General features: G+C 33.0%; 1 protein-coding gene across 5 annotated transcripts in view; it reads left to right on the plus strand.

Annotated features, from left to right (window-relative positions):
- Positions 1-24,786, plus strand: part of LOC107450498 (epithelial sodium channel subunit beta) — a 34,380-nt gene that overhangs the window by 6,225 nt on the left and 3,369 nt on the right. For 2 of the 5 annotated variants that reach the window (XM_016066306.4, XM_016066307.4), the window contains 11 exons: positions 1,282-1,685; positions 2,382-2,448; positions 3,391-3,545; positions 4,491-4,609; positions 8,104-8,264; positions 12,755-12,853; positions 16,330-16,444; positions 20,611-20,686; positions 22,009-22,063; positions 23,466-23,521; positions 24,689-24,764. In XM_016066306.4, coding sequence (XP_015921792.1) covers positions 1,321-1,685; positions 2,382-2,448; positions 3,391-3,545; positions 4,491-4,609; positions 8,104-8,264; positions 12,755-12,853; positions 16,330-16,444; positions 20,611-20,686; positions 22,009-22,063; positions 23,466-23,521; positions 24,689-24,764 — 1,344 coding nt within the window. In that variant the 5' untranslated portion in view covers positions 1,282-1,320. The remainder of the gene's footprint in view (positions 1-1,281; positions 1,686-2,381; positions 2,449-3,390; positions 3,546-4,490; positions 4,610-8,103; positions 8,265-12,754; positions 12,854-16,329; positions 16,445-20,610; positions 20,687-22,008; positions 22,064-23,465; positions 23,522-24,688; positions 24,765-24,786) is intronic. The other 3 variants (XM_016066311.4, XM_016066312.4, XM_043054697.3) reach the window with 2 other exon arrangements.

The following is a 24,786-nucleotide window of genomic DNA, read 5'->3' on the forward strand; positions in this document are numbered from 1 at the left end:
ACACATCCAAATTTCTTATTTTCTATTTCAAAAGCATTACTTTATACACATTTTATTGAAATAATGAATGCTCTAGCCCAGGGGTTTCCAACTTGCATGAGGCCGGAGGCCACAATTAAAAACACAAATCGAATGGCGGGCCGCAACTTTATCAAAAAGTTTTGTAGGACTCTTTTATGTTTGAAGCAACATTAAATATTAGTGTCAGAGTTTTACCAAGTTGTACAAAACAAAAGTGTTGATTTACAAATTAAAATAGGAAGTAGATTTTTAAAATATTTAATTTTTATTAAAAGCATTTTTAAAAATAGTAAACAAATAATAAAAATCCGGGCTACAATAACTTAATGTGCACCTATGTATTAAACAATTAATGTGCAACAGATATCTAATTGTTAAGGTATTAAAACTTACATAGTAGCATACGAAATATTCAATGAGAAAATTGAGGTTCGTCTGCTGCAACCACCAGAGAATAGATTTTGCAATTTAAATTTAAAATTGACAAACGTGTGTGAAAATATTTTCGTCCAAAATGAGTGGTTTCAAAAAGTTAAATCGGAGAATTTCTTCGAGAAAATTTCTGATACGCACATGCTAAGTTATATTCACAAAATATGAAAAAAAGTGAAATAAAAAAGAGCAACATACACGATTATTTTTGTATTTGAATAAATATTTTCTTGGATGCAAAACCTGAAAAATAAATTTCTTTGCACAGTTGGTATATTAAATTTCACAGAAGCGAAGAAACTAGGTTTTTATGAACGAGAAAAGTATTTTAAACACATCTAGATTTTTTGCGAAAATATTCCTAAAAAAAATGACAACTAATATATTTTAGTTCGAGATTATATTTTAATATATTTTAATATATTTTAGTTTACAAAATATTTAATATATTTAATATATTAATTTAATATATTTTAGTTTATTTAATATATTTTAGTTTACAAAAAAAGGATTCGCGTTCCGGATGCGGCCCCCGGGCCGCCAGTTGGAAAACCCTGCTCTAGCCCTAATACTTCACTTGAAGTAGCAGTCTTTATTAATCTTAGAAAAATCCAATACGGCCGGCTTCTTTTTCAAAATGGTGGAAAATCTATCTACAGATCTTTAGGGATTTTCATCTGAGACCACTTGACCTCCCCCCCCCCAAAAAAAAATTTTCCAATTTGTCCCTACTTATTATTTTGAATATTTGGGTTTGGTCAAATATTCGTTGAATTTGACGGAACTATTAGAAAATACCTGGTACGATGTTTGACTTTTTTTCCTCAGCTCATCCAAAATGCAACAGAAGTTCTAGAACCATGCATAATGGCCTACACTGTGAGAGTCTGCCCTACCCATGGAAGGGTGTGGTTTCCATCATCATCCGATCGGAGGAAGAAGAGGAAGAAGAACGAATTGTCGGATTCCGACGAAGAGAAGACGGTCTGGGAATATTGCAGAAAAGTGTTCGGAAGTTCCTCGGTGAGTGGTGTCAATCATATTGCACTCGCAAAAACTAAGAGGAGGAGATTCTTCTGGGCTTTCATCTTCCTGGCCACTCTCGTTGGCTTCTTCTATCAGTTTGGCGCCTTTCTTCTCCAATACAGAGAGTTTCAATCCATTGTTCAAATAGATATACAGAATGCTGGATCGCTCATGTTTCCTGCCGTCACTCTCTGCAACGCCAACAGGTACTTCATCATTGAATGTCTATTTAAACTCTTATTTCCCTCCATTTTTCACAGAATAGTTATAATCACCTTCATTTCAAGTATAATCACTGCTACAAGAGCACCAAAAAAGATAACAGAGAACGATCCATCTCTAATTCAGCGCCCCCATAGGTATAATTTGTTATGAGAGCATGAAGGACTATGTGACCCGACCGATTTAACATGTGTCAGTCACCATTTACTACACGGGGAGTCTTCGGTCGGCTGGATTTGAACTCCGGTTCTCATGAACTTGAATCCAACGCCCTGCCAACCAGGCTATTCTGGTCCATTTTAGTCTCGCGTAAAATATTAATGTACAAACATTTTGTGTTGTTCAGAACAAGCACTTTTAAATTAATACTAAATGCCTAATTTGATAGTTGCCAGATTTGGCAAATGAGAAGTGTTTCATCTTTCGAAGCTTCGTCTAATGAATTAAAAGAAAATGAGTAAACGCCCACGAAAGTGGTGCAGCCGATTCAGAAGACACACTTCAGAATCGGAAACAAATATGCATATTCTCTTAATGACGTTCTAGGAGTATACAGTCTTTAACAATTTTTTACAGCTCCCAGAACGTCATTAAAAGATTATGCAATTGTAGTTCCGATTTTGAAGTGTGTGTGTGTACAAATAAAGCATTGACGCATATCTTTTTTTTTTTCTTTCTAGATTCAAGAAATCCTCATTTTGTAGCAAGTTTCGTGATTTCTGCCCTCGAAATTTATCTGCAATGGATGTGAGTATATATATTAAAAAAAAAATTTTTTTTTCACTTACAAAAGACTTTTGAAATGTTGACTAAAATGTATGAAAATATTATTCAAATTTTGGTGTTCAAAATTAAAAGAATTTTTAGATTTATTCGGTTATCAACAAAATTAATTAACCGATTTTGAAAGATTTTTATATCCTTGGGCCGGGCAGGGTTGACTCAACCTTTCATCCCTTCAGTGGGTCGATAAATGAGTACTCCAGTGTTTTGTTCCAAGTACCCTAGTGTTTAGTACGCGGAACCCCAGTGTTTAGTTCCAAGCATGCTTGGGAACTAAACACTGGGGGTTCCGCGTTCGGCTGACCAAATGACCGGAACATCTGCTCCTGCACCCCAGAGCCCAAGGTCAAGAAAACTGAGATCGGCACAGTAGGTCTTGGCCCTCTATGGTCTGTCGCGCCATTGAGTTTAGTTCTTTTAGCCTTGTAATTTTGGACCTATCCAGAAGACAAAGAAACTCCTGGATCAGTACCCCAGGTGTATTGATTTATTATAGGAACATGGAGGACTTTGTGACTCGACAGATTTAACGCGCACTAGTCACCATTTACTACACAGGGAATCTTCGGTCGGCAAGGATCAAACCCGCGACCTCTTGGACTTGGGCCCAGTGCCCTACCAACCAGCCTATACCGGCCTAGAGTAAGCATTGGGTTAAACAAGCCTTCGTGGAGGACTTTAAATGAACGCTTTCATCAAAGAGGCATTATAAACTATCAACTTTTGAGGAAGCACTGTAATGGGTGAGCGCCATGGAATCAGAATTCGTACTGACCAGCCATCATAATCGAATAAATTATTTTAATTTTGAACACCGGTGAGCATGAGATAATTCGCTTGCTACTTAAAATGCTTGCTGATTAAAATGATGTACTAGAGATTAAAATGTCCCTTTTTCATCTCTAGTCTTTAACAGAGAAGGAGCTTTTCAACTTTCAGTTGACTATTCTAAGGGAAGGTCGTTCCGATCTAAGACACTCATTGGGACATTCCATGGAAGATCTGCTGGTCAGTTGTGCTTTTACAGGCAAGCCAACTATCAGAGGAGATGCCTGCTTTCGGTAAATATCTAGCATTTTGCAATGTTAAATGCTTCCTCAAATTTAAGCATTTTATTTGTATTTTAACACAAAAAAGAAAGTGTTGATTGATAACGATTCGCTAAAATTTAAAAAAAAAAAAAAAAAACTTTATTTTACGTTATAACAATGTTTCCTTTAATGGTTACATACGTTCTTCGTCTTGGTTCATTGTGCGCATGCGCATTCATTCTCCAGCAACTGCTTGATACAAAAAGTAGTGTGACGAAACACTCGTTCTTGCTGTAATCAGGACGTAAAGCATCGTTTCTTGACATTTTTTTTTTTAGTGGAAAGTATTTGACTCCATCTTTTTCTATTCAGAAACAATCACGCTTATGCACACATGACCCAGTAAAGTTGGGTTTCTTATGATACAATCAAGAACAGTTCGTTCAGAACAGTGTTAAAATAAACAAGTTTGTAATTCAAACATACGCATAGCAAGACAGACTCATTAGGCTTTACACAACAGAAGCGGAATTAAATATTTCATAAATTAGAAATTAAAATATCCTTATTATATAACTGACTGCTAACTTAAATAGACGTTCAACTAACACAGCCTTTTGATCTGTTCAACTACAGGCCCTGGCCAAATTATTAGATGCACTGTAAGATTCAGTGTAATTTGATCGAATTATTATCTGATATAATCAATATTCTGTATTTATATAATAAATCGTCGAATTTATCCAATAGTCGAATTTGCATTACATACCGTCTAATTTAACCAATTGATACACGTACGTAAACGAGTGCAAACCGGTTTCAGTCACGTAAAAACAATAAATTGACCTGATAATAACGATTTTACATATAATCTTATAGTGCGTCTAGTAATTTTTTCAGGGACTGTATAATATTTAAAATTGAAAAAATCTGTTAGTCTGATGTCTTAAAAAATGAAGGGAGGATTTGTTGCAGAAGATTCAAGGAGTTCTATGATCCAGACTTGGGTAACTGCTACACGCTGTCACCCCTCCCCACCGATGGTGAAGAGGAACTCAGATCTACGGAAGCAGACGTTTGGCAGAAAATGAGTGGTAAGCCATTCTCTAACACCTATTAGGAGCAAATAAACGAACAATTGGGTATACTATAGCCTACGTCACAGGTTGTGTTATTCCTACTAAATTTAACCCATGAACGGCATTTTCTGCGAGCCTAACTTCAAGCCGCAAATAAACAAACGAAGTGTTTGATCGTTTAAATAGCTGCTCGCCAGATTTTATTGCATTATAAAGAAAAGTAATTGATATTCGATTTTTGATTAATAATTGATTTATGTGGATAGTGGCATTTATGTGGATAGTGGCATAGAATTTAGCATTGCGTCATGGTAAATGTTATTCCTACTAAGTGGAAGTAGTTGTGTTTTTTTTATATTATACCCAATTGAAACATAAAGTTTTTGAAATAAGGTAAAAATTGAAAGAATGACATTAGAAACTGTCATTATATTAGTTACATTTTCAATTAACTGATTCGAATCTCTCTATTGGTTCCACACTATTGATTCTTACTCAATATTCACATAAGCATTTACTTTGTTGACTTAATGTCTGATTCTAAAAATATGTTTGTAGGTTACATATCAGAGATACTACTTCAACAGAACGTGATGAGTTAGCGCAAAAAGTCGCACTTGTACGGTAGCTTTTGCATGTAAGATTTGAAGATACTGAGCATGCTCACGTTAATTTTAGATGCTACGTTATGTTGGTGTAGTTTATTCCACGAAGACAAAGCTACTGGCACGCTGTTTATAGCTAATAAATGTTGTTTTCTGTTTAAGCCGACCTTCAAACTGAAGACATGGAATGAGAATTTGAAGAAATGTATTTAACTCGTAGGTTAGATTTTCTGATACTTAATTAAAACAAGAATAACAAAAAACTTCGTTGAAATTATGAAATTCTCTTTTATTTGCAACCCGGGAAGAGGTTTACAGGATCTCTCTGGTTCATACCTTAAAAATAAACTCACTAACTTGTATAATAAAAGTTAAAAATGAAAAAAAAAAGAATTCTAAAAAAATTATCAAACAGCAGTGGTCGCCATAGCAACTCATGCTGAGAGGACGCATGCGCACTATTTACTGTTACTCTTGAACAGTATTGACGAAATTTAGAAATGAATCGTGCTATATAACTACTGATTTACCTATGTAGTTTAAAGCAAGCTACTGTAAATTATTTGTGGACCTCATGCAGGAACTAAATTTCTTTAATCTTCGGTCACAAATCTAAATAATATGCCTCATTCTTTCTTTATCCCTGACTTCATCAAAATCTACCAAATATTTCTACTCACAAAACAGCAGTTTTACATCGAGCAAAGAATCTTGAGTCGTATGCTACAGCTTTGTAGAGATCGTCTACGCCTATTGTAAATGTTTGTTTTGATTTCGTGGTTCGAAGTTAAAATGACATTCCACTACGATAGCGTTTCTTACTTGCGGATTTTGGCGAAATCTATTATTTTCCCTTACGTAAGTTCCATATTTTTTCAATAGTGCATGCGTACTAGAAGTGAGCATACACAATTACTTGAAACCTTACGTACAGAAACTAACGTGAATTTGCGAAATCTCCCTATTATAAACATTTCGTTAAATATTCCCGACTTGATCTGTCATGATCCCTTACATAGAGGTACTGATCTCAAAATAAAAATAGTTGAAAGGAAACAAATCAAAAATTTTAAAAATTATTCTTTTTTCTCTTTATAGGTGTTCTAGATCGAACACCAATTGGGAATTATTTAAAACATAATTAAAGTTGTTTAAGGTTGCGTGCTTTAATTATTGGAACAATAAAAAGAACTTAATTTAAACCATTTTTTTAATAACAATAATAAAAAAGGATAATAATAAAAAATGCAACTGGCAACTCGAAATTAGCAATTCTAGAGCTCGAATATGAATAAACAGAACGTATAAAAAAGAAAAGAATGAGTAAATAAAATGTTTTTTCTTAGAACTAGTGACGCCATCTGTTGGCGTTTATTGAAGTTACGGTCCACCACACTCTTCAAGTGGACTAAAATCACAAATATTGGCATCACCCCTACAATCCAAAAACACTTCGAAAAGACATACGCTGAGGGGGGGGGGAGGGTAATTGAAGTGATTGCAAAATCAGTGAATAGTTCTTGTGAAATGAAATTTTGAATATACGAATTTTTGAAAATGTTAGAACTCAGAAACTATCTGACTGAACGCGCACAAACTTTTGCATTTTCCCATATGAAACTACATTCTTTAAAAATGATGTAAAAATGTTAATAATTATAATTAAATATTTTTTTTGAGTTCAATTAAAAAAATATATAAAATAACAAATAATTATATTAAAAAAAAATTTTTTTTGGAATATTTTTGGATAAACACATTTTATAACTGTGCGTACAAGGATCTCTCAGTTCGCTTTAAAAGCTCTCGGGGGGGGGGGGAGGTACAGCGAAACGCGCAAAAAGTAAAATTAACATGAAGGAGACCAAATGTTCGATCTCTCTCTTGAAACTATTAGGACGATATTTTGAGAGTCCTACGGAAAAAATATGAAAATTCAAAGCAAGTCTGTTTCTGTGTCTTAAAATATCGCCTGAACTAAAGGCAAGATTAAGCTCTCGAACCTTTCATTAATGTAATGACACATTTTCCTCTTATTTAGAACTAATTATGATAGCATTGACGTGATGACATTGTTTCTTCTCATCTAGAATTAATGTTAGTACGTGATGATGACAATGTTTCTTCTTATCTAGAATTAATGTTAGTACGTGATGATGACATTGTTTCTTCTCATCCAGAATTAATGCTAGTACGTGATGATAACATTGTTTCATCTCATCTAGAATTAATGCTAGTACGTGACGACAATGTTTCTTCTCATCTAGAATTAATGTTAGTACGTGATGACAATGTTTCTTCTTATCTAGAATTAATGTTAGTACGTGACGACAATGTTTCTTCTCATCTAGAATTAATGTTAGTACGTGATGACAATGTTTCTTCTTATCTAGAATTAATGTTAGTACGTGACGACAATGTTTCTTCTCATCTAGAATTAATGTTAGTACGTGATGACAATGTTTCTTCTTATCTAGAATTAATGCTAGTACGTGATGATAACATTGTTTCATCTCATCTAGAATTAATGCTAGTACGTGACGACAATGTTTCTTCTCATCTAGAATTAATGTTAGTACGTGATGACAATGTTTCTTCTTATCTAGAATTAATGTTAGTACGTGACGACAATGTTTCTTCTCATCTAGAATTAATGTTAGTACGTGATGACAATGTTTCTTCTTATCTAGAATTAATGTTAGTACGTGACGACAATGTTTCTTCTCATCTAGAATTAATGTGAGTACGTGATGACAATGTTTCTTCTCATCTAGAATTAATGCTAGTACGTCATGACATTGTTTCTTCTCATATAGAATTAATGTTAGTACGTGATGACAATGTTTCTTCTTATCTAGAATTAATGTTAGTACGTGATGATGGCATTTGTTTCTTCTTATATAGAACTGGTACTTGTTGTGAACGTGGAGACGACTGAATATTTAGAGCCAGATCGAGATGCCGCTATACTTGTCACTTTCCACAGTCCTGAGGTGTATCCCGATCCCTTCTCTGATGGGACAGAAGTGAAGCCAGGAAACGCCTACAATTTCGGATTAAAAAAGGTATTTTGCATGCTTCCCTTAGATATAGCACAATCGGTTTTTACTTATGTTATGGCCTGTACTAAATGGATGGGCTGCACGTGGAATTAATTTCACGATCTCTAACATATTGGAAATCAGTTAAAAATCAAAATAAAATAAGAATAGAATTTTTGTCGCTTAAAACGTACAAAATTTGTTTATACTGAGACTTCCAATGTATTTACAGTGCAACAATCAAAAAGAAGAAAAAAAGCTGAACACCATTTCAGATGATATTGTTTCTTGCTTAACTAACTAAAGTGATCATCAACCATTCTTCATACTGTTTGACCATCACGAGATGAGACCTGATATCAGGCTATATTCCTGAATTGTGTCGCTTCCTCTTTTAATAAGAAGCTTGACAGCCCAGTGGTTAGAAAATGGGTCGGGGTTCTATTCTCGATCCTGCCAAAGATCCACCGTGGTATGCATGCTCAAAAAATCTGTCGTCCCACGGTCGATCACTGAGCAGTACCATGGGTGCAGAGATCTAAAATTTCCCACTTCAGATCTATGTCTAAATTGAGGCCACACAAATTGTGATGGCAAGTCTTCAGATCATCCAGAAGGATGTTTCCCACACAGTCGCCAATAGCCCATTATGCTGCTCTAGTGCGACTTAAATAAATTACTTAACTATAGTTTGTCTATGTAAAAACTTCCCCTAGCCATTCGTCTGGAGAAACGGCAGTGACAATGGTTACAAGGTTTTGCCATTATTCAAGACAGGGTTTGGTTTGTTGGGTCTTTATTTAAGACATGGTTTAGTTCGATGAGAGAAGTTGTAGTTATAGTTCATCTACGTCACACTAGAGCTGCACTATGAGCTATTGGCGACGGTGTGGGAAACATCCCTGAGGATGACTCAAAGACATGCCATCGCAGTTTTGATCCTCTGCAGAAGGGATGGCTCCCCTGCTTTGGTAGCCCGATGACCTTCTCGAGAAATCGATCACTTAGCGGTAGAAACGCGGTCCGATAGCACGCATCCTCGGTCCCTACGCAGGCTCATCAAAGTGGTCACCCACCCGCTTACTAACCGCAGCCAGTGATCTACTGGGAACTGTGTCTTTACGATCAGTTCACTGTGAGACATATCATGAGAAAAGTCATAACATAAATTCTTCGATACAGTTTCTTATAAAACTAAAATTTATTAAGGAATATAAAATTTTAGGAATATTCATATTTTTTGAAACTTACGTTAAGTTTTAGTTTTTTAATCTAATTTTATAAGAATAATTAGATAGCCCCAGCGAGTGGTGAAAAAAATTATCTAGGTTCGATCTTAATTGAATAAATATCACCATTTTCATTTAATAAATATTTAATACAAGGTGGCTTCGATTTTGAATGTTAAATTTTTGTAACTTCATTCCTAATAGCAATTTATAATTTTATATATTTTAAATTTTTATAATTATTTATAATTTTTCAAATAATTTTATTGTTGTAATACTTTTCTGCCGCCTTATAGTTTATACTAAAAGTTATAGGGTAGAGTCGGGTGGCCCCGCCCACTCAAGGAGTATTGCTTATATTTCTGTATAATATTGAGTAATAATCAATATTTTTGAATTTTTCTACTGTTTTATCATCTAATTAAATAATGCAAAAAGAATAAACCAAAAAAAGAATAGTTTAACTTTAAAAAATAGATATTTAAAAAAAACATGTTTTTCAGCTCTTTTCAAAATGTGTCGGGTAGTCACGCCCAGTTACAAAAATTATGTTTCTTGACTGTTTTTTCAGGTGTAAATGAAAATGACCAATGTATTGACAATAGATAAACCTCATTTATCATTTTTATCACAAAATTATTTTATTTATTACATATTTATATACCTTTAGTGAATTCTATCATTTAATAACAATCATTTAATAACAACAATATTTGTAGTTAAAAATGCATATAACATTCAAATTTGAAGCAATAAAATAATAATCTTTGCAACCGTACATTTATCGACGAAATAAAATTAGGCGGTGATACCCGACATTCATGTGAGCGGGGCTACCCGAAATCCAATTTTTTTTTTAAATTTGCAATTACTCGAACAATTTTTCACAAATAGACTTCTTTCTTTGTGCAAATTAAACTTAAGACTACATACTTTAATGCTGCATGTATAGAAAAAATTATTTTTTTAGTATTAAAATGAAGTTTAATCGAAACATTCAACCAATTTTTCTTAATTTCATGACTACTGTATTCAATATATTTTCAAAACTATTGTTTAACATGTTACCCAGCTGCATAAATACTTGAAACTTTGAAAATAATCTTTTTTTAAAATAACAATTAATGTCTGATGGCCCATTGACTTGTGATCCGAATATAGTGAACCGAAATTTTGGTTCCATGAAAGTTCATTATATCCGGGTTTGACTGTAATTGTGTTCAAAACTTTCCGATTTTTTTCATTAGTTTTGGAAATACCTGTAGGACAAAATGCACTAAAACTGAAATTGATATTGAGGGGCCCCCAAATTATTGGGAGGGTTTTTCCAAATTGTGTTTATACCCTCGATATTGAGGGTGAATAATCTAAATGCATCAGTAAAAAATATTTTTTTATCTAAAGATAAATTATGTTTTTGTAATTAAAAATGTTATTCGCACACATTAATTAGCATATTTAAAGTTAAATCCTCGAATCATTAAGGTTAAGTCGAATTTTAAAGAATTCGTTTATTAAAAATTCGATTTCTGAGGAATTATTCGATTGATTCCCTTCACATTGCATATTTTGCCATATAGAATTACTTTCTTTAAAATGTTGTCAAAATTTGTGTGCCTAAATAATTGCGGACGATTACAAAAATTCTATTCGTATGAAATTGACAGTGGGCGGGGGTACCCGACACTCCCCTATAAGAATTTCTTTATTTCCTTATAAATGTTTTTAATACTAGTTTTAATCTATAAACTTCTATTTGCTTAATTGAAAGAAAGCCTAATCTGAGTATCCAAAAAAAAATTTGTTTTTAAAATACGTTTTCAGAATTATAAATGAACAATTTATTCATACATTTTCTCTGTTTACCGTAAGAATGGCAATGGTTCAAGTGAGAAAAATGTGTGAAATTTTATTTAAATAATATTATTATTTTCTTTAATAGTATATACTGCAATTTATGTTATGTGAAAGTTGAAGCAGAATACATTATTGTTTTTTTTACATGATTTTATTTTTAAAAATTTTTTTAATGAACTGAATGAGAATTTAAAGAAGGTAAAACGTATTTTTAATAATATTTAAATTGCATTGATAATTTTTGAATTAAATATTCTACCCAGATGCTATTTATATTTATCATAATAAAGTAACATTAACAAGAACCTTAATATGAAATTATATGTAAATAATTTATAACAGCATTCAAAGAGTTACAGCGAATTAAAAATATGGCGAGAATCTATGAGTAGGTGACGTCATAAAGAGTGGTGAAGAACAGATGGGGAAAATTTTCCTAGGAATAGGATTTTCTGCGATCAAAGTTTGTTTAGTGAAGAGTATATATATTAGAAGAGTATATGTATGTATATTGTTGTTGTTGTTGTTAATTTACGTCGCACTAGAGCTGCACAATGGGCTATTGGCGACGGTCTGGGAAACATCCCGAAGGATGATCCGAAGACATGCCATCACAATTTTGATCCTCTGCGGAGGGGATGGCACCCCCGCTTCGGTAGCCCGACGACCTGCGCGCGAAGTCGAGCACTTTACGGTAGCACAGTTTAACGAGGACCAATACCGCACACCCTCGGTCCCTACGCAGACTGATCCAAGTGGTCACTCACCCGCACACTGACCGTAGCCAGTGATGCTTGATTTCGGTGATGGGAGCCGTGTCTTAACAATTAGTCCACTGCGGGACATATATATATATATATATTTGCCGGAATTTTTTCGCGTACTAGGATAACATCTTAATGGTTCGAAAAAAACAGCTTTAAATTCATTTGTGCAGACAATATTTCAACTTATAAAATCATCAGAGATAATTTCTTTGAACAATTTTTATTCCGTAGTTTTTTGGTCCTTAAATTCAAGGGCAATCTGTAAAATATTGCACCAACAGGCAAGTCTCTGACCTTTAATGCATTGCTTCATTTATCTAATTTTTTAAGCGAATCAAAAAAGTTTTGCGCAAAAATCTAAAACTCCAAAATAATATGCTGCATAAAATATGATTTTAAAAAAAAATCATTTTGTAAAAATATATAAGACTAGCACCATTCAAAATTATCTTTTACAAGTATATATATATATATATAACTTACTATTTTCCAATCTTTAAAATACCAATAGAGGTGGAAGAGAATTTTGCCATGAAAAATTTCCCCCATGGTATAGCGTCCTTTTAATTAGACTAGCTGTTTGTGGGGTACTTGGGATTTTTAGTTTAATAAGATTGACCCTATAAAGATGGATAATATGTTTGAAATATTTAATCCACAGAATACAGTTGAAATGTTACCAGCTCCATACAGCTCCAACTGCACAAACTACGAAATACTTCCATGGGAACGGCTACACGACAAATCTTTGAGTCCAAGGGTAAACTGTGCATTTCATCATATCTTTTATTCATTTTAAAGAACCATGTAAAGCTCTTTCTGAGAAAGGAATTTCAAGACACCATTTTCCCTCAGCATTGATTATCTTCACTGCGTAATAAGTCTCGGAGAGAACTGATTTTCCACATTGTTGATGGGTCAATATTTAGTTGTGCCATTCTATCGTCATTTTTGCGAAAAATGGACATAAACCATTCCCACCCCTTTACAATTACTATTTCTATATAGTCACGATCAGTGGCGTATGCAAGGGAGGGGTTTAGGGGTTTAAACACCCCCCTTGAGCTCAGACAAAATGGCAAAAATAAAAATTTTAGTAGAAATTATGCGGGATATTATTTTTTAAGACTATATATTTTTATTTGCCTTATGCCTACTTTTTTTTCTCACTTTATTTCTCAGAATACTGAAAAAACATTTACTATAATAGGGTTGTACTTTTCTTTTGAAACCAAATTCACGTGATACTGTTACGGACTGGTTCCTTTCTGTTCTGCCAGTCGCGATAGTTTTCGAGACTGTCATTCGCAAGGTCTTTAAGCGATGATTCTGGAATCGACGTTCTGTCGCCTTCGAGACAATTCGAGAATTTTGGAGATGCGGTAAAAAATTACATAAAAGGGGTAACGGAGTAAAGTGGAGTTAGTTAGTCAGACAAAGAGTTATTTCTGCCGCTTGTCTTTCTGAGCTTGTCGCTAAATCTGTTTTGTTTTGTCTTAACAAAAATTCATTCAAAAGCTATTCTTATGAAATTCTTAAAAAGTTTAATCAAATGCCGAACTCCACTATTTTGCGTCGCCACTATTTCGACTAGTGAAGAAATCAGTAACAATACCATTGGAGATACTGTGCTCGTTGAAGTTGTTCATTCCAGCTCGAAATTTTGAGATCGTAGCATAGCGGATATTTCTGTGTTAATATATATATATATATATATATATATATATATATATATATATATATATATATATATATATATATATATATATATATATATATATATATATATATATATATATATATATATATATATATATATATATATATATATATATTGTTACTGTTCGTGGATCTGTAGGAAGTCAAAACGCAAGAATTTAACAATCTATCTATCTATCTATATTATATAAAACGCTAATACGTATATGTATCAATAAAACCGATGATATTTCTTTTCTCGCGCTGGTAACAGTTTTCATTTTTAATTGTTAGGTTTCGGCGCGCAAGAGCACGTAGTGAGCAACCAGATAACAATAACCAGAGTGAGCATTATCAGGTTGTTCAATTCAGATTCATGCACTAAAAACATGACAATATTTAATTTATACTCAATTAGGAATTAATTAATTAATTGAAGTGAAATGCTTTAAAAGGCCGCTGTTGAATTGATATTTTTCTACTGGGAGCTACCTTAACGTCTAAACGTTAACGTCTAACGTTTTTCTGCTGTACAGAAATGTGATACTTCCGTTGAAGAAAACGTTTCTAGCATAACAAAATCTGATGAATGTGAGAGTGGCCCTCAAAGTGTTACTTCCCACCCATATGACATTGGACTGTTTTCAGAAGATATTACATGCGAGAAGATATTACATTATGTTCTTAAACTTAAAAAATCAAATCGAAATTTAACTAAACAATGTTGTCTAAATAAAAAGTCAAAACTGTCTAAATTAGGGAAATAATAGTGCTTTATTACATACTCGAATTTCTTTTAGTAAATTAAGTTACAGAAAATTATGAAAACCCCCCATTGAAAAAATTCTGCGTACGCCACTGGTCACGATGCTCTCGATTTCAAATTCATTTTAGTAAGTGAAAATCATATCGCAGATTCAAGATTTGATGAGTGCTGCCGTTCATTACCATAAGTAATAAGAACATCTCTCTGGTCATGCACTGTAAGAAATTTAATATTAAACAAAACAAAGAACACTTTATTTCAAGTTTAAAGAGTGCAGTTAAATTTAAACACTGTAAGGTCTCTGACCAAATTATGAGACGCATTCTTAAGATTCTATGTAAAAACTTCATTATCAGCTGATACTCTATACAGCTTTATTGTTTTTACGCGGCTGAAACCGGTTTGCACTTGTTTACGTTCTTGTATCAATGGGTTAAATGAGACGATACATAATATGAATTCGACAATCGGATAAATCAGACGATATATTATATAAATATAGAATATTTATTATATCAGGTATTATATTAGTATATTATAATAATTAGATTAAATTATTAGACGCACTGTAGTGTTTCAATAATTGCATGTTTTGCACGAGTTTATAGGCAATACTTTTATATTTAGACATACATGTAATGGGTTTTTATTCGGGAGATATTTCTGTAGATTTCCTATTTTTGCACTTACTTTTAACGTATTGCATTACAATGTTAAACCATTGATACACGACCGTAAACAAGTGCAAACACTCGCGTAAAAACAATAAAGCTGTATAGAGTATCACCTGATAAGTATGATTTTACATAGAATCTTAGAGTGTCGTGTCTCATAATTTTGCCAGAGACTGTACTAAGAGACTGTACTTTGCCAGAGACTGTATTTGGGTGAAATGTAACGTATCGAGAGAAAAAAAAATAGTGCGTGGAGTCCCTCCGCGCGGAAGAAGTTAAACTTCGTAACCAGCGACGTTAATTGTAGAAGAATCAGCAGTCGTAGAAGGATCACTAGTTCTATTCAACGACTCTTTTTCCTGCTCCCCTAGCTTCCGTGCTCTGCTGTAATCATTGTGTATTTTTCCCTCCTGGACCTCTTGAACCAGTGGAAGTGCTTGTGGTTGTCTCATCGTCTCGCCATGGAAAATGTATTTGTATTAATAATGTATGTGAATGCGTCATAATGTAATTTCAGAAGAGAAACAATCAATTGATATTCACAAGAGACGTATCTTGACATAACCTTAAATCCGTCGCATTGTCCGTGGGATTGTTTTCACAAATTTTTTACAATTGTTATTTGAAAATAAAAAATACTACCCCCTTAAATTATATGTGTATCAAAACAAACTAAAAAAATATTTATAGAAAAACAATACTTTTATGACTTTTATTATTTTTATGCTAGTGAGAACCAAAACAATATGGAAATGAATGAGGGAGAACTGGATCGTGATTTCCCGGCCAATAAAAATGTAGCGTTAAACGTTTAACGCAACCTTGTTGGAAGTCGCATAAGAAGTATCACTTCAAAAAAATACATAAGAAACAATGCCTTTTAGTGTAGCGTTTAAGTTAACCCCTTTTTGTCTCCCCCTCCCCCCTCAATAAATTCATGACTTAAGCTCACTCGAGTATCCTTAATCATTGAGACCAAACCTCAACTTTAAAAATAACTTCCAGCTTTTCCCTCATTATTTCTGTAGTGAAAGCATTTTTTAAGTTTTTGACACTGGAATTCTGTACTGTACGTTTTAAGTTATTTCTTTGTATTAGATGTGCACGGCAGAATGCTCTCAAAGTCTGCAACTGAAACAGTGCAACTACGTCACAGTGGAATTGAGTTTATTTTTCGATGCATTGCCATGGAAACAAGAATCATTTGATCCAGGTATCCCATCTTTTCTTAGAATTAGAACATTTTTATTTTAAGCAGAATAATTTGCGAAATAAATCAATTTAAAAATCGTAAAGCGCTTTGTAATATACGTCTTGAAGCTTTTAATTCTTTGATTCTGACGCAGAGTTTCTACTTTTCATTCATCAAATCTCCATTTTATACGCAAACAGAAATTTGTTTTTAATGATCCGTTGAGTGACTTTTTTTAAACTAAATTATTCTTTCCCCGGCTAAATTATTAGACGCACTATAAAATTCTATGCAAAATCTTAATTTATCACGTGATACTATACATGTTTATTGTTTTTACACGAACTGAAACCGGTTTACACTAATTTGCGTTAGCGTAAGAATGGGTTAAAATTGTAATGATTGGATAAATTAGATAATAAATTCGACGATGGGATAAATTAGACGATATATTATATAAATATAGAATATTAATTATATCAGGTATTATATATTAGTATATTATAATAATTGAACTAAATTAGTAGAGGCACTGAGTGTATTAATAATTGCATGTTTTTTTACGAATTTATATGCGATACTTTTACTTTCAAACAAACGTGGAATGGGTTTTAATTCAAGGGATTTTTCATATACTTCCTAATTGTATTTATTTGTAACATATAGCATTACAATGTTAACCCATTAATACAGGAACATAAACAAGTGCAAACCTCGTAAAAACAATAATGCTGTACAGTTAATTAAGATTTTACATAATTTGGTCAGGGACTGTCTATCAGTTTCTTGTTATCGGCTCTGATTCCGGTACAAGAAATAGAATATACACTCTATAACAAATGAATCGAAGCACCAAGAAGGAGTTGTCCGATTGAAACGAAAATTGGTGGATAGGAAGACAATGTGAAGAATAAAAAATGATTAAAATTTCAGAACAATTGAATAATTTATTGCAGAGTTACAGTAACAAGTTCAATAAGGTGTTGACCCGCCTCTAGCCTGGATACAAGCTGCCACACGGCGTGGCATAGACCGATAAAGCTCCCGGCTGGTCTCTTGCAGTATTTCCTGCCAAATTCGATTCAATTGTCGAACGAGGTCATCAACATTCCGTGCCAGATGCAATCGCCTTCCCATCATATCCCAGACATGCTCGATGGGAGAGAGATCTGGTGATCTGGCAGGCCAAGGAATAGTTTGACAAGCTTGCAGACAGTTCATAGCAACACGCGCCGTATGTTGTCTGGCATTGTCCTGCTGAAAAACCAGCCCAGGGCGCTGCAAAAGGAACGGTAGCAAAACAGATCTTAGGATTTCGTCGAAGTACCGCTGTGCAGTAAGTGTACCTCTAATGACGACCAAAGGGATCCGGCTGTCAAAGGAAATGGCACCCCAGACCATAATGCCTTGTTGAAGGCCGGTGTGACGTGCAATAGTGAAGGCAGGATCCCCCCCTCTGCGTCTCCAAACACGTCTTCGATAATCGTCAGGACACAGCTGGAAGCGGGACTCGTCGCTAAAGACTATACGTCCCCAGTCGGCATCATTCCAGCCATATCTGTTCAAAACATTCATGCATACGAAATTTCAAAGCAATCGGATGATTGCTTCCTGGTGCTTCGATTTTTTCGTTATAGAGTGTATATATCCAAAAATTGAACACGCAATAAAAGTATAATTTTCCCCCCCTACATTTTTCTGATCTAATTTAAACAGCGATATCTGCAATTGAATTTTTAATTAATACTACTTATAGTAATATTTTCAAAATACATACTATTTCAATTACAGGACAGACATTTTAAAATGTGTAATATAAATACTCTTACATAAATAAATAAAAAACGAAAGTAAGCTGTGAAATTTGATGATAACTTAAGTTTATTTGAAACTAAAGCCATCATCGTTTATGATTCGATGCGTATTTCACAACATACATTTATCAAAACGAACCCTCTTTTCCTTTTAGTGATTTTTTAGAGTTGCTTTTGTAGCCAAAACTAGAGAAATAAATTTTTTAAAAAAAGGCCGTATATCTGAAATGATTCTCTAAGTATTTTTTTGAGAAAGTTATTAAAGAAGTCCTTCATTCAAAAAGGATCCAAAATGTCATCCAAGAAAATAATGGTTTTAAATTATCTATTTCAATAGCAATGGAACAGTACATATTTATGTAAGATTCAGGAAAAAGATTTCGTAATTTATTCATTGGGCATAATTTTTAAAAGAATCAATTTAGTTCCTAAATCCAGAAAAACTACTGGATCAAGTATGAAACTATTTGCCTGACTTGGAGAAAAACAAAAGGAGATTTTAACCCTTCGACCGAATAGGCTAATTATTTAGTGCTAAATATTAATTAAGTTACGAAATCGAACACGACGTATTTTCTTCGAATAAATATATTTATTTACATATTTGGATTCTTAACCTTCAAAATACGGGGAGTAGCAGCAATCTAGGAAATAGGCTCCCAAAGTTTGGTCGCGACCAAAGTTCGGACCCCTTCATGTTAATTTCACCTTTTTGAATTTTCGTTATATTTTTAAAACTAATTAAGTAATTCAAAAACAATAGCACCCACTCATAAAACCCGTTTTCCCAAAGACAATTCCATGCAAAAGATAATTCTTAATAATTATTTATTATTATTTTAATTAGGGATGAAAAAAATTTGAAAGATGAGGTATACATTTTTTATACCGTACTAATCTGCATATTTTCTAAAGAAATATCTAATGTTTCCAATTATTTTTATTGAGTAGCAGCCAAGAAAAATTAATATTAATTATCTCTTAAAAAAATAATTTGGTGATAATAAAGAAATATTTAAATGGGTCGATTAATATTAAAATGTGGGTTAACTTGACTCTCGTGCACGAAGGGTAAAATTTCATTCATGTTTTTTTTCGCCAATAACAGATTACTAATGCCTTTTATTAAAATTATAAAATATGATGTTTCTTTTTGAGTCTTCTAAAACTTTATACATCATCTTAACCTTACAACAAAATGTTTTAAAAAACAGAGAAATCGAATTTTAAATACACGACTTTTTTAAAAATTCGATTTCTCCGGAACTATTCGACCGATTTCGCTCACATTTTGTATTTTGCCGTGTAAAATGACATACTTTAAAATGAGGTAAAATAGTGTATACCTTTCAATTTAAAATTTTTCGACTATTATTAAATAATGTAATGAATATTTACTAAAAATTAATCTTTGCATGGAATTATTTTCAAACAATAGAATTTTAAAATTGTGTGAAAAACTATTTCAAAAAATCTCGAGCTATGGCGAAATATGCAATAAGTAAAATAAACATTATGAGGTCGAATCTTTGCGATCGCTCTCCTGACCAAACTAAGGGAACCCTATTTCGCGGATTGCGGCTGCCCCCTATATTCTCGGGGTCAGAAATCCGATTCCGTCGAAAAAAGGGCATGTTTATTCAGATAAAGTACGTTTTAGTGTCTGATTTCATAACTTAAAATATCATCTGCATTAATTAATTAACATATTTAAGGTCACTCCCTCGAATCATTAAGAATGAATCCTAGAACGTAAAGACCCGATTGCGTATATTGTATAAACAAATGTTTTTATTGCAGGTCTATCATATATCTGATAATCGAAATTCTCTCTCTCTCTTACTGTACTTTGATTATTTGTAATCAATATTACTCGCAATCACGTTTCTTGATGTGATTGCAATTAATCATGATGTAATCGAATATCAATATTACTTGTAATCGTAATTACCTCTGATTGCGATAACAATAGTAATTGATTACACAGTAGTAATTATCTGCATTAATTATTATGAGCAATCGACTCCTGACTCTGGTTTTAAAAATTAAATCAAATGCTTTGTCCATTTTCTTAATACTCATTTTAGACTACGCCCATTTTTCTTAATATCTATGTCGATTTCCATAAACGAGCATCTCGAGCTTTGTCCATTTTTGTAAACATGCGTTTCGAGCTAAGTCCATTTTCGTAAACGCTCGTTTTGACCTGTGTCCATTTTCGTAAACGTGCATTTTGAGTTGTTTTCAAACTTAAAAGTTTTTTCAACCCCAGCACGTTTTTATATTTAAATTCGAACCAGAAACTTAACGTAGCTTTCGTTGAACCATTATGATTTCAATCGTAGAAATTAGATATCTACGTTTTCTTTTCAGAAAAAATCGAATGTGCGGAGCGTGTCTCGAATGAAACGATGGAATTTTGCAGATCCTTATGTCGAGTTCCATGCAAGTATGTTTGAATTCTTCGTTTTAATAAAGAACTAGCCCATTCTTCGCATTGAGTGAATAAACGTAATCAATATATATATATCTAATAACGTAATGTCTGTCTGTGGATGTATGTCCTTCGTAAACTCCAAAACCATCCAAACGAGAGAGATGAAATTTGGCATTGTTCAAAGGTCGAGGAGTCGACATTAGAACATTCTACGACGAACCATTCATGAGCGAAAAAGGAATTTTCAGATAGGTTAAACTTTAGCCATTGTTTTAAAATTTTGCTATAAATGATTCAGTTTTCAAATATTTTGAAGATAACACCCCTAGTAAAAATTTTACATTGGCCCCAGTTGGTCGAAAAATTATCTAATACAGGTCCCATAAGAACATGCACAGAGGGACCTATATTGGGATGTCCAGATTTTTCAATATGGGGTCCTAGAATGATGGATCTCAATATTGGAACAAGATTCATTTCTATATATCTAGGACCGAGACCGGGATAGCCTTGTCTGTAGGGCGCTGGGGTCATATCCAAGAGGTCGTGGGTTCGATCCTCGCCGGCCGAAGACTCCCAGTGTAGTAAATGGTGACTGATGCACGTTAAATCTGTCGAGTCTCAAAGTCCTCCATGTTCCCACAACAAATCAATACCTCTGGGGGTACTGATCCAGGAGTTTCCTTGTCTTCTGGATTGGTTCAAAATTACAAGGCTACGGAGTTGAACGTAAGTAGTCGTAAACCCATGAAATTGGGTCGGCTGTTCAACGGCGGTTATAAAATAAAATATATATCTAGGACCAATATTGAAAACATCCCAACATTAAAAGTTCCGACATATAATAATATTGGTTCATTATTGAAAGCCATTCTAGGACCAACATTACAAAATATAGACACGCCTAAAACTTAAGAAAAATATCACACACAAGATGAATAAAGTTTGCCATGTTTTGAGTATTATCTCTTATTTAGTAAGTGTGCAATTTATCGCAAGTTAGTAATTTTTTGGGTTGCATTATAGCATGTTTGCGGTGTCTTTTGAATTCATTTGTTAAGATTTAAATTGATAGAGCGCACTACATTTAAACACTACAAGTATCATAATATTTGTTGGGTGTCGTGATTTTTCAAGCTTAGGTCGGAAGTTTTACGACGAATTTCAACCCCTAGCACCCTCCTTGCTTAACTTTTCATGGTCAACCATAACCATATATTCTGTCGATCGCTTTGCGGTAAAAAAAAACATTTCTTAACAAAAATTATTTGAATAAAATATTGAACCACTTCATTGAGGCTGTAATAATAATTTTTTTCTCATTTGTTTTAAAGGCAGTCAAACTATGAGGTCACAATGGACTCTTCCACCTGGCCACGGAGAGCTAAAGTAAATAAAATTCCTTTTTTTTAAATACATATATTCAATTCTCCATTTTTCCAAAAATATAGTACAGTCAATGCTCGATATAACAGCCCTTGTTGTCTAGACAAAAATAATATGAGATTGTTGTATAAGGAATACAGAAAAATATTGCAAATTTTTACTCACAACTAATAAATACAGGAATAAGTTTTCAAAACATGATATGAAATAAACTGCCGAGTTGGATTGCATCTTTCAGGGAGTAGTATGCTTTGCAGAGTCCACCAAATTCTTATGTTGTTTGCTTCGTTGAAATTTTTAATTAAAAAACGCCTTATAGAGCAAGCACTACAAAAATCATAATATTGGATGGCTCCCGTTTTCCAGCTTTGGCGTAAAAATAAATCTGATGTTGTAACCCCTAGCGAGCTATCCGGGCTTAGCTTTACACGGTCGACTCTCCTCCGTCCCATAAAACCATCCACGGTCAACCAATCACTAGAATGCGAAACGGCGGGATTTAATGTGAGTAGTCAAAATTGTTCACATAAACAATTTTATACACATTTTTTTTCGTTGTAAATCAAATGATAACATTAGGGCCGGGGCACTAGGCCCATGTCCAAGAGTTCGATCCCAGGTTGGCCGAAGGCTCCCCGTGTAGTAAATGGTGACTGATGCACTTTAAATCTGTCGAGTCGCAAAGTCCTCCCTGTTCCCATAATAAATCAAAACCTCTGGGGTTACTGAACCAGGAGTTTCCTTGTCTTCTGGATTGGGTTCAAAGTTACGGAGTTAAACACTAGTAGTCGTAAACCCAGAATTGGGTATGGGCAGTTGAACAACGGATACAAAATGATTATATTAGTTGGTAACTCTAAGTTAACCTAGTAGAAGACTATTTCGTCATACTCAGTGGACAAGTTAAAGAACGAAATATTTCGCCATTCACGAAATACTATTGCAATGGGCATCATATTACTGGAGGCGTGATAATAAGAAACGAGTTGAAAAAGTCTGTTCCCAGATTAATGACAAAATTGGACTCGAACCATCAGCAGTGTTTTCAAGATTCAGCAATAATGCTGTTTTGATTTCATCATAATGTATGCAAATTCTCTTCTCTTTAAAGAAGATAATTATAGACGGCCAGGTCATCGCTTGAAATTCTAATGACTAAATTTTCTTTACTTCCATCCCTAGTGAATAATAAAAAACTGATTTTTTTCAACTGTACTAAATTTTAAAAATATATATATATATATATATATATATATATATATATATATATATATATATATATATATATATATATATATATATATATATATATATATATATATATATATTTTTAATATTTTTTAGATTTGTATATTTGAAAACTTTACTAATTATTAATGTGAGATTTTTTAACATATAATTTTAGGTTTCTGAAGAAACTGAGCTCGGGAAGTGGAAAAAGAGACCTTTCTATGAAATAACGTAAGAATGTATTTAAAAAATGAATAATCAACAGAGATAGGAAATACTAGATTCAGGGTATCTGCTACATTTTAGATTTTCAAATTAATGACTTTTCATGACTCATTCCAAAATTTTTCATGACTTCAGGAAGTTACCATTTTCTCCGACAAAAACACAACAATACATTAAAAAAAGCATCATAATAACATTCATTGAAATGATGAGTGTAACCAAAACTGTTATACTCTGCATCTCCATATTTATAGATTTTAAATTTAAAAAACAGAGTTGAAGCAATAAAATAGCTGAAAAAATACAAAAGCAAATATTTTTTTTCTACAGTATTATATTCCAAAGATACATTTTTTGTTTATCAGAAAAGAAATAAATACTCATGATCTTTAAGTTCCCATTTCGGAAAAAAAAATGTTCGCCAATGACTGGTTTGCTTCAGCTAGAATTTGAAATGGATAAAATAAAAATAATAACAAAAATTCTGAAATCAGAGAAGTTTAAAAGATAATTCGCTCCAGAAATGTTTTTTCTTTCATTTTTTGAAAGAACTCCATAATTTTTAAGGAACACGATAAAAACATTTTATATATTTATAAAATATGACTGTGAGTGAGGATTTTGTTGCCAATTCAGATATTCGGCGCGCCCTGAAATTGGGGGGGGGGAGTAAATTCCATTTTAAGAATTAGATTTTTCGCTGACCTAAATTCATGACTTTCCATAATTTCTCATGACTTTCCAGGTGCGCAGATACCCTGTTATTAAAAAATGTAAATTTTTCTAAATTCCAAAATTTTTTTCATTTTATGATAATTTTTACTTTTGGTGAAATTGCCCAAAATTTATAAAAATTTAACATTTCAAAATGCTAAAGCTTTTTATTTTAAATCCTTTATTTAAATACTCAAGCAAGCAGCGAACTGAGTGAATAATCCATATTTATTCAGAAACTCTCCCAGTTTCTGAACTATACAAAAACTGGGAGATACTGTCAAAATCTGGTAGATTTGGCAATAATAATCATTTTGATAATCAGCCGATTTAAAATAGTTTAACCATGTCACACACTCTCTCTGTGAACATGTATATTTTTATGAAAAAAAGGATCCTTAAATTTATGTATAACAATGAATTCACAGACTAAAAATTGCAAATTCTTTTGTCCATTAGGAACAACTTAGCCCATATTAGAGCCTATTACATAACAATGGAGGACACTACACTGAAACATGCTCCTAAGTATCAGGTAATTATTATATTTAGAGTAT

This window comes from Parasteatoda tepidariorum, chromosome 1 (assembly GCF_982258835.1).
Source record: "Parasteatoda tepidariorum strain Cologne lab strain chromosome 1, Ptep-v5.0, whole genome shotgun sequence".
Lineage (NCBI taxonomy): Eukaryota > Metazoa > Arthropoda > Arachnida > Araneae > Theridiidae > Parasteatoda > Parasteatoda tepidariorum.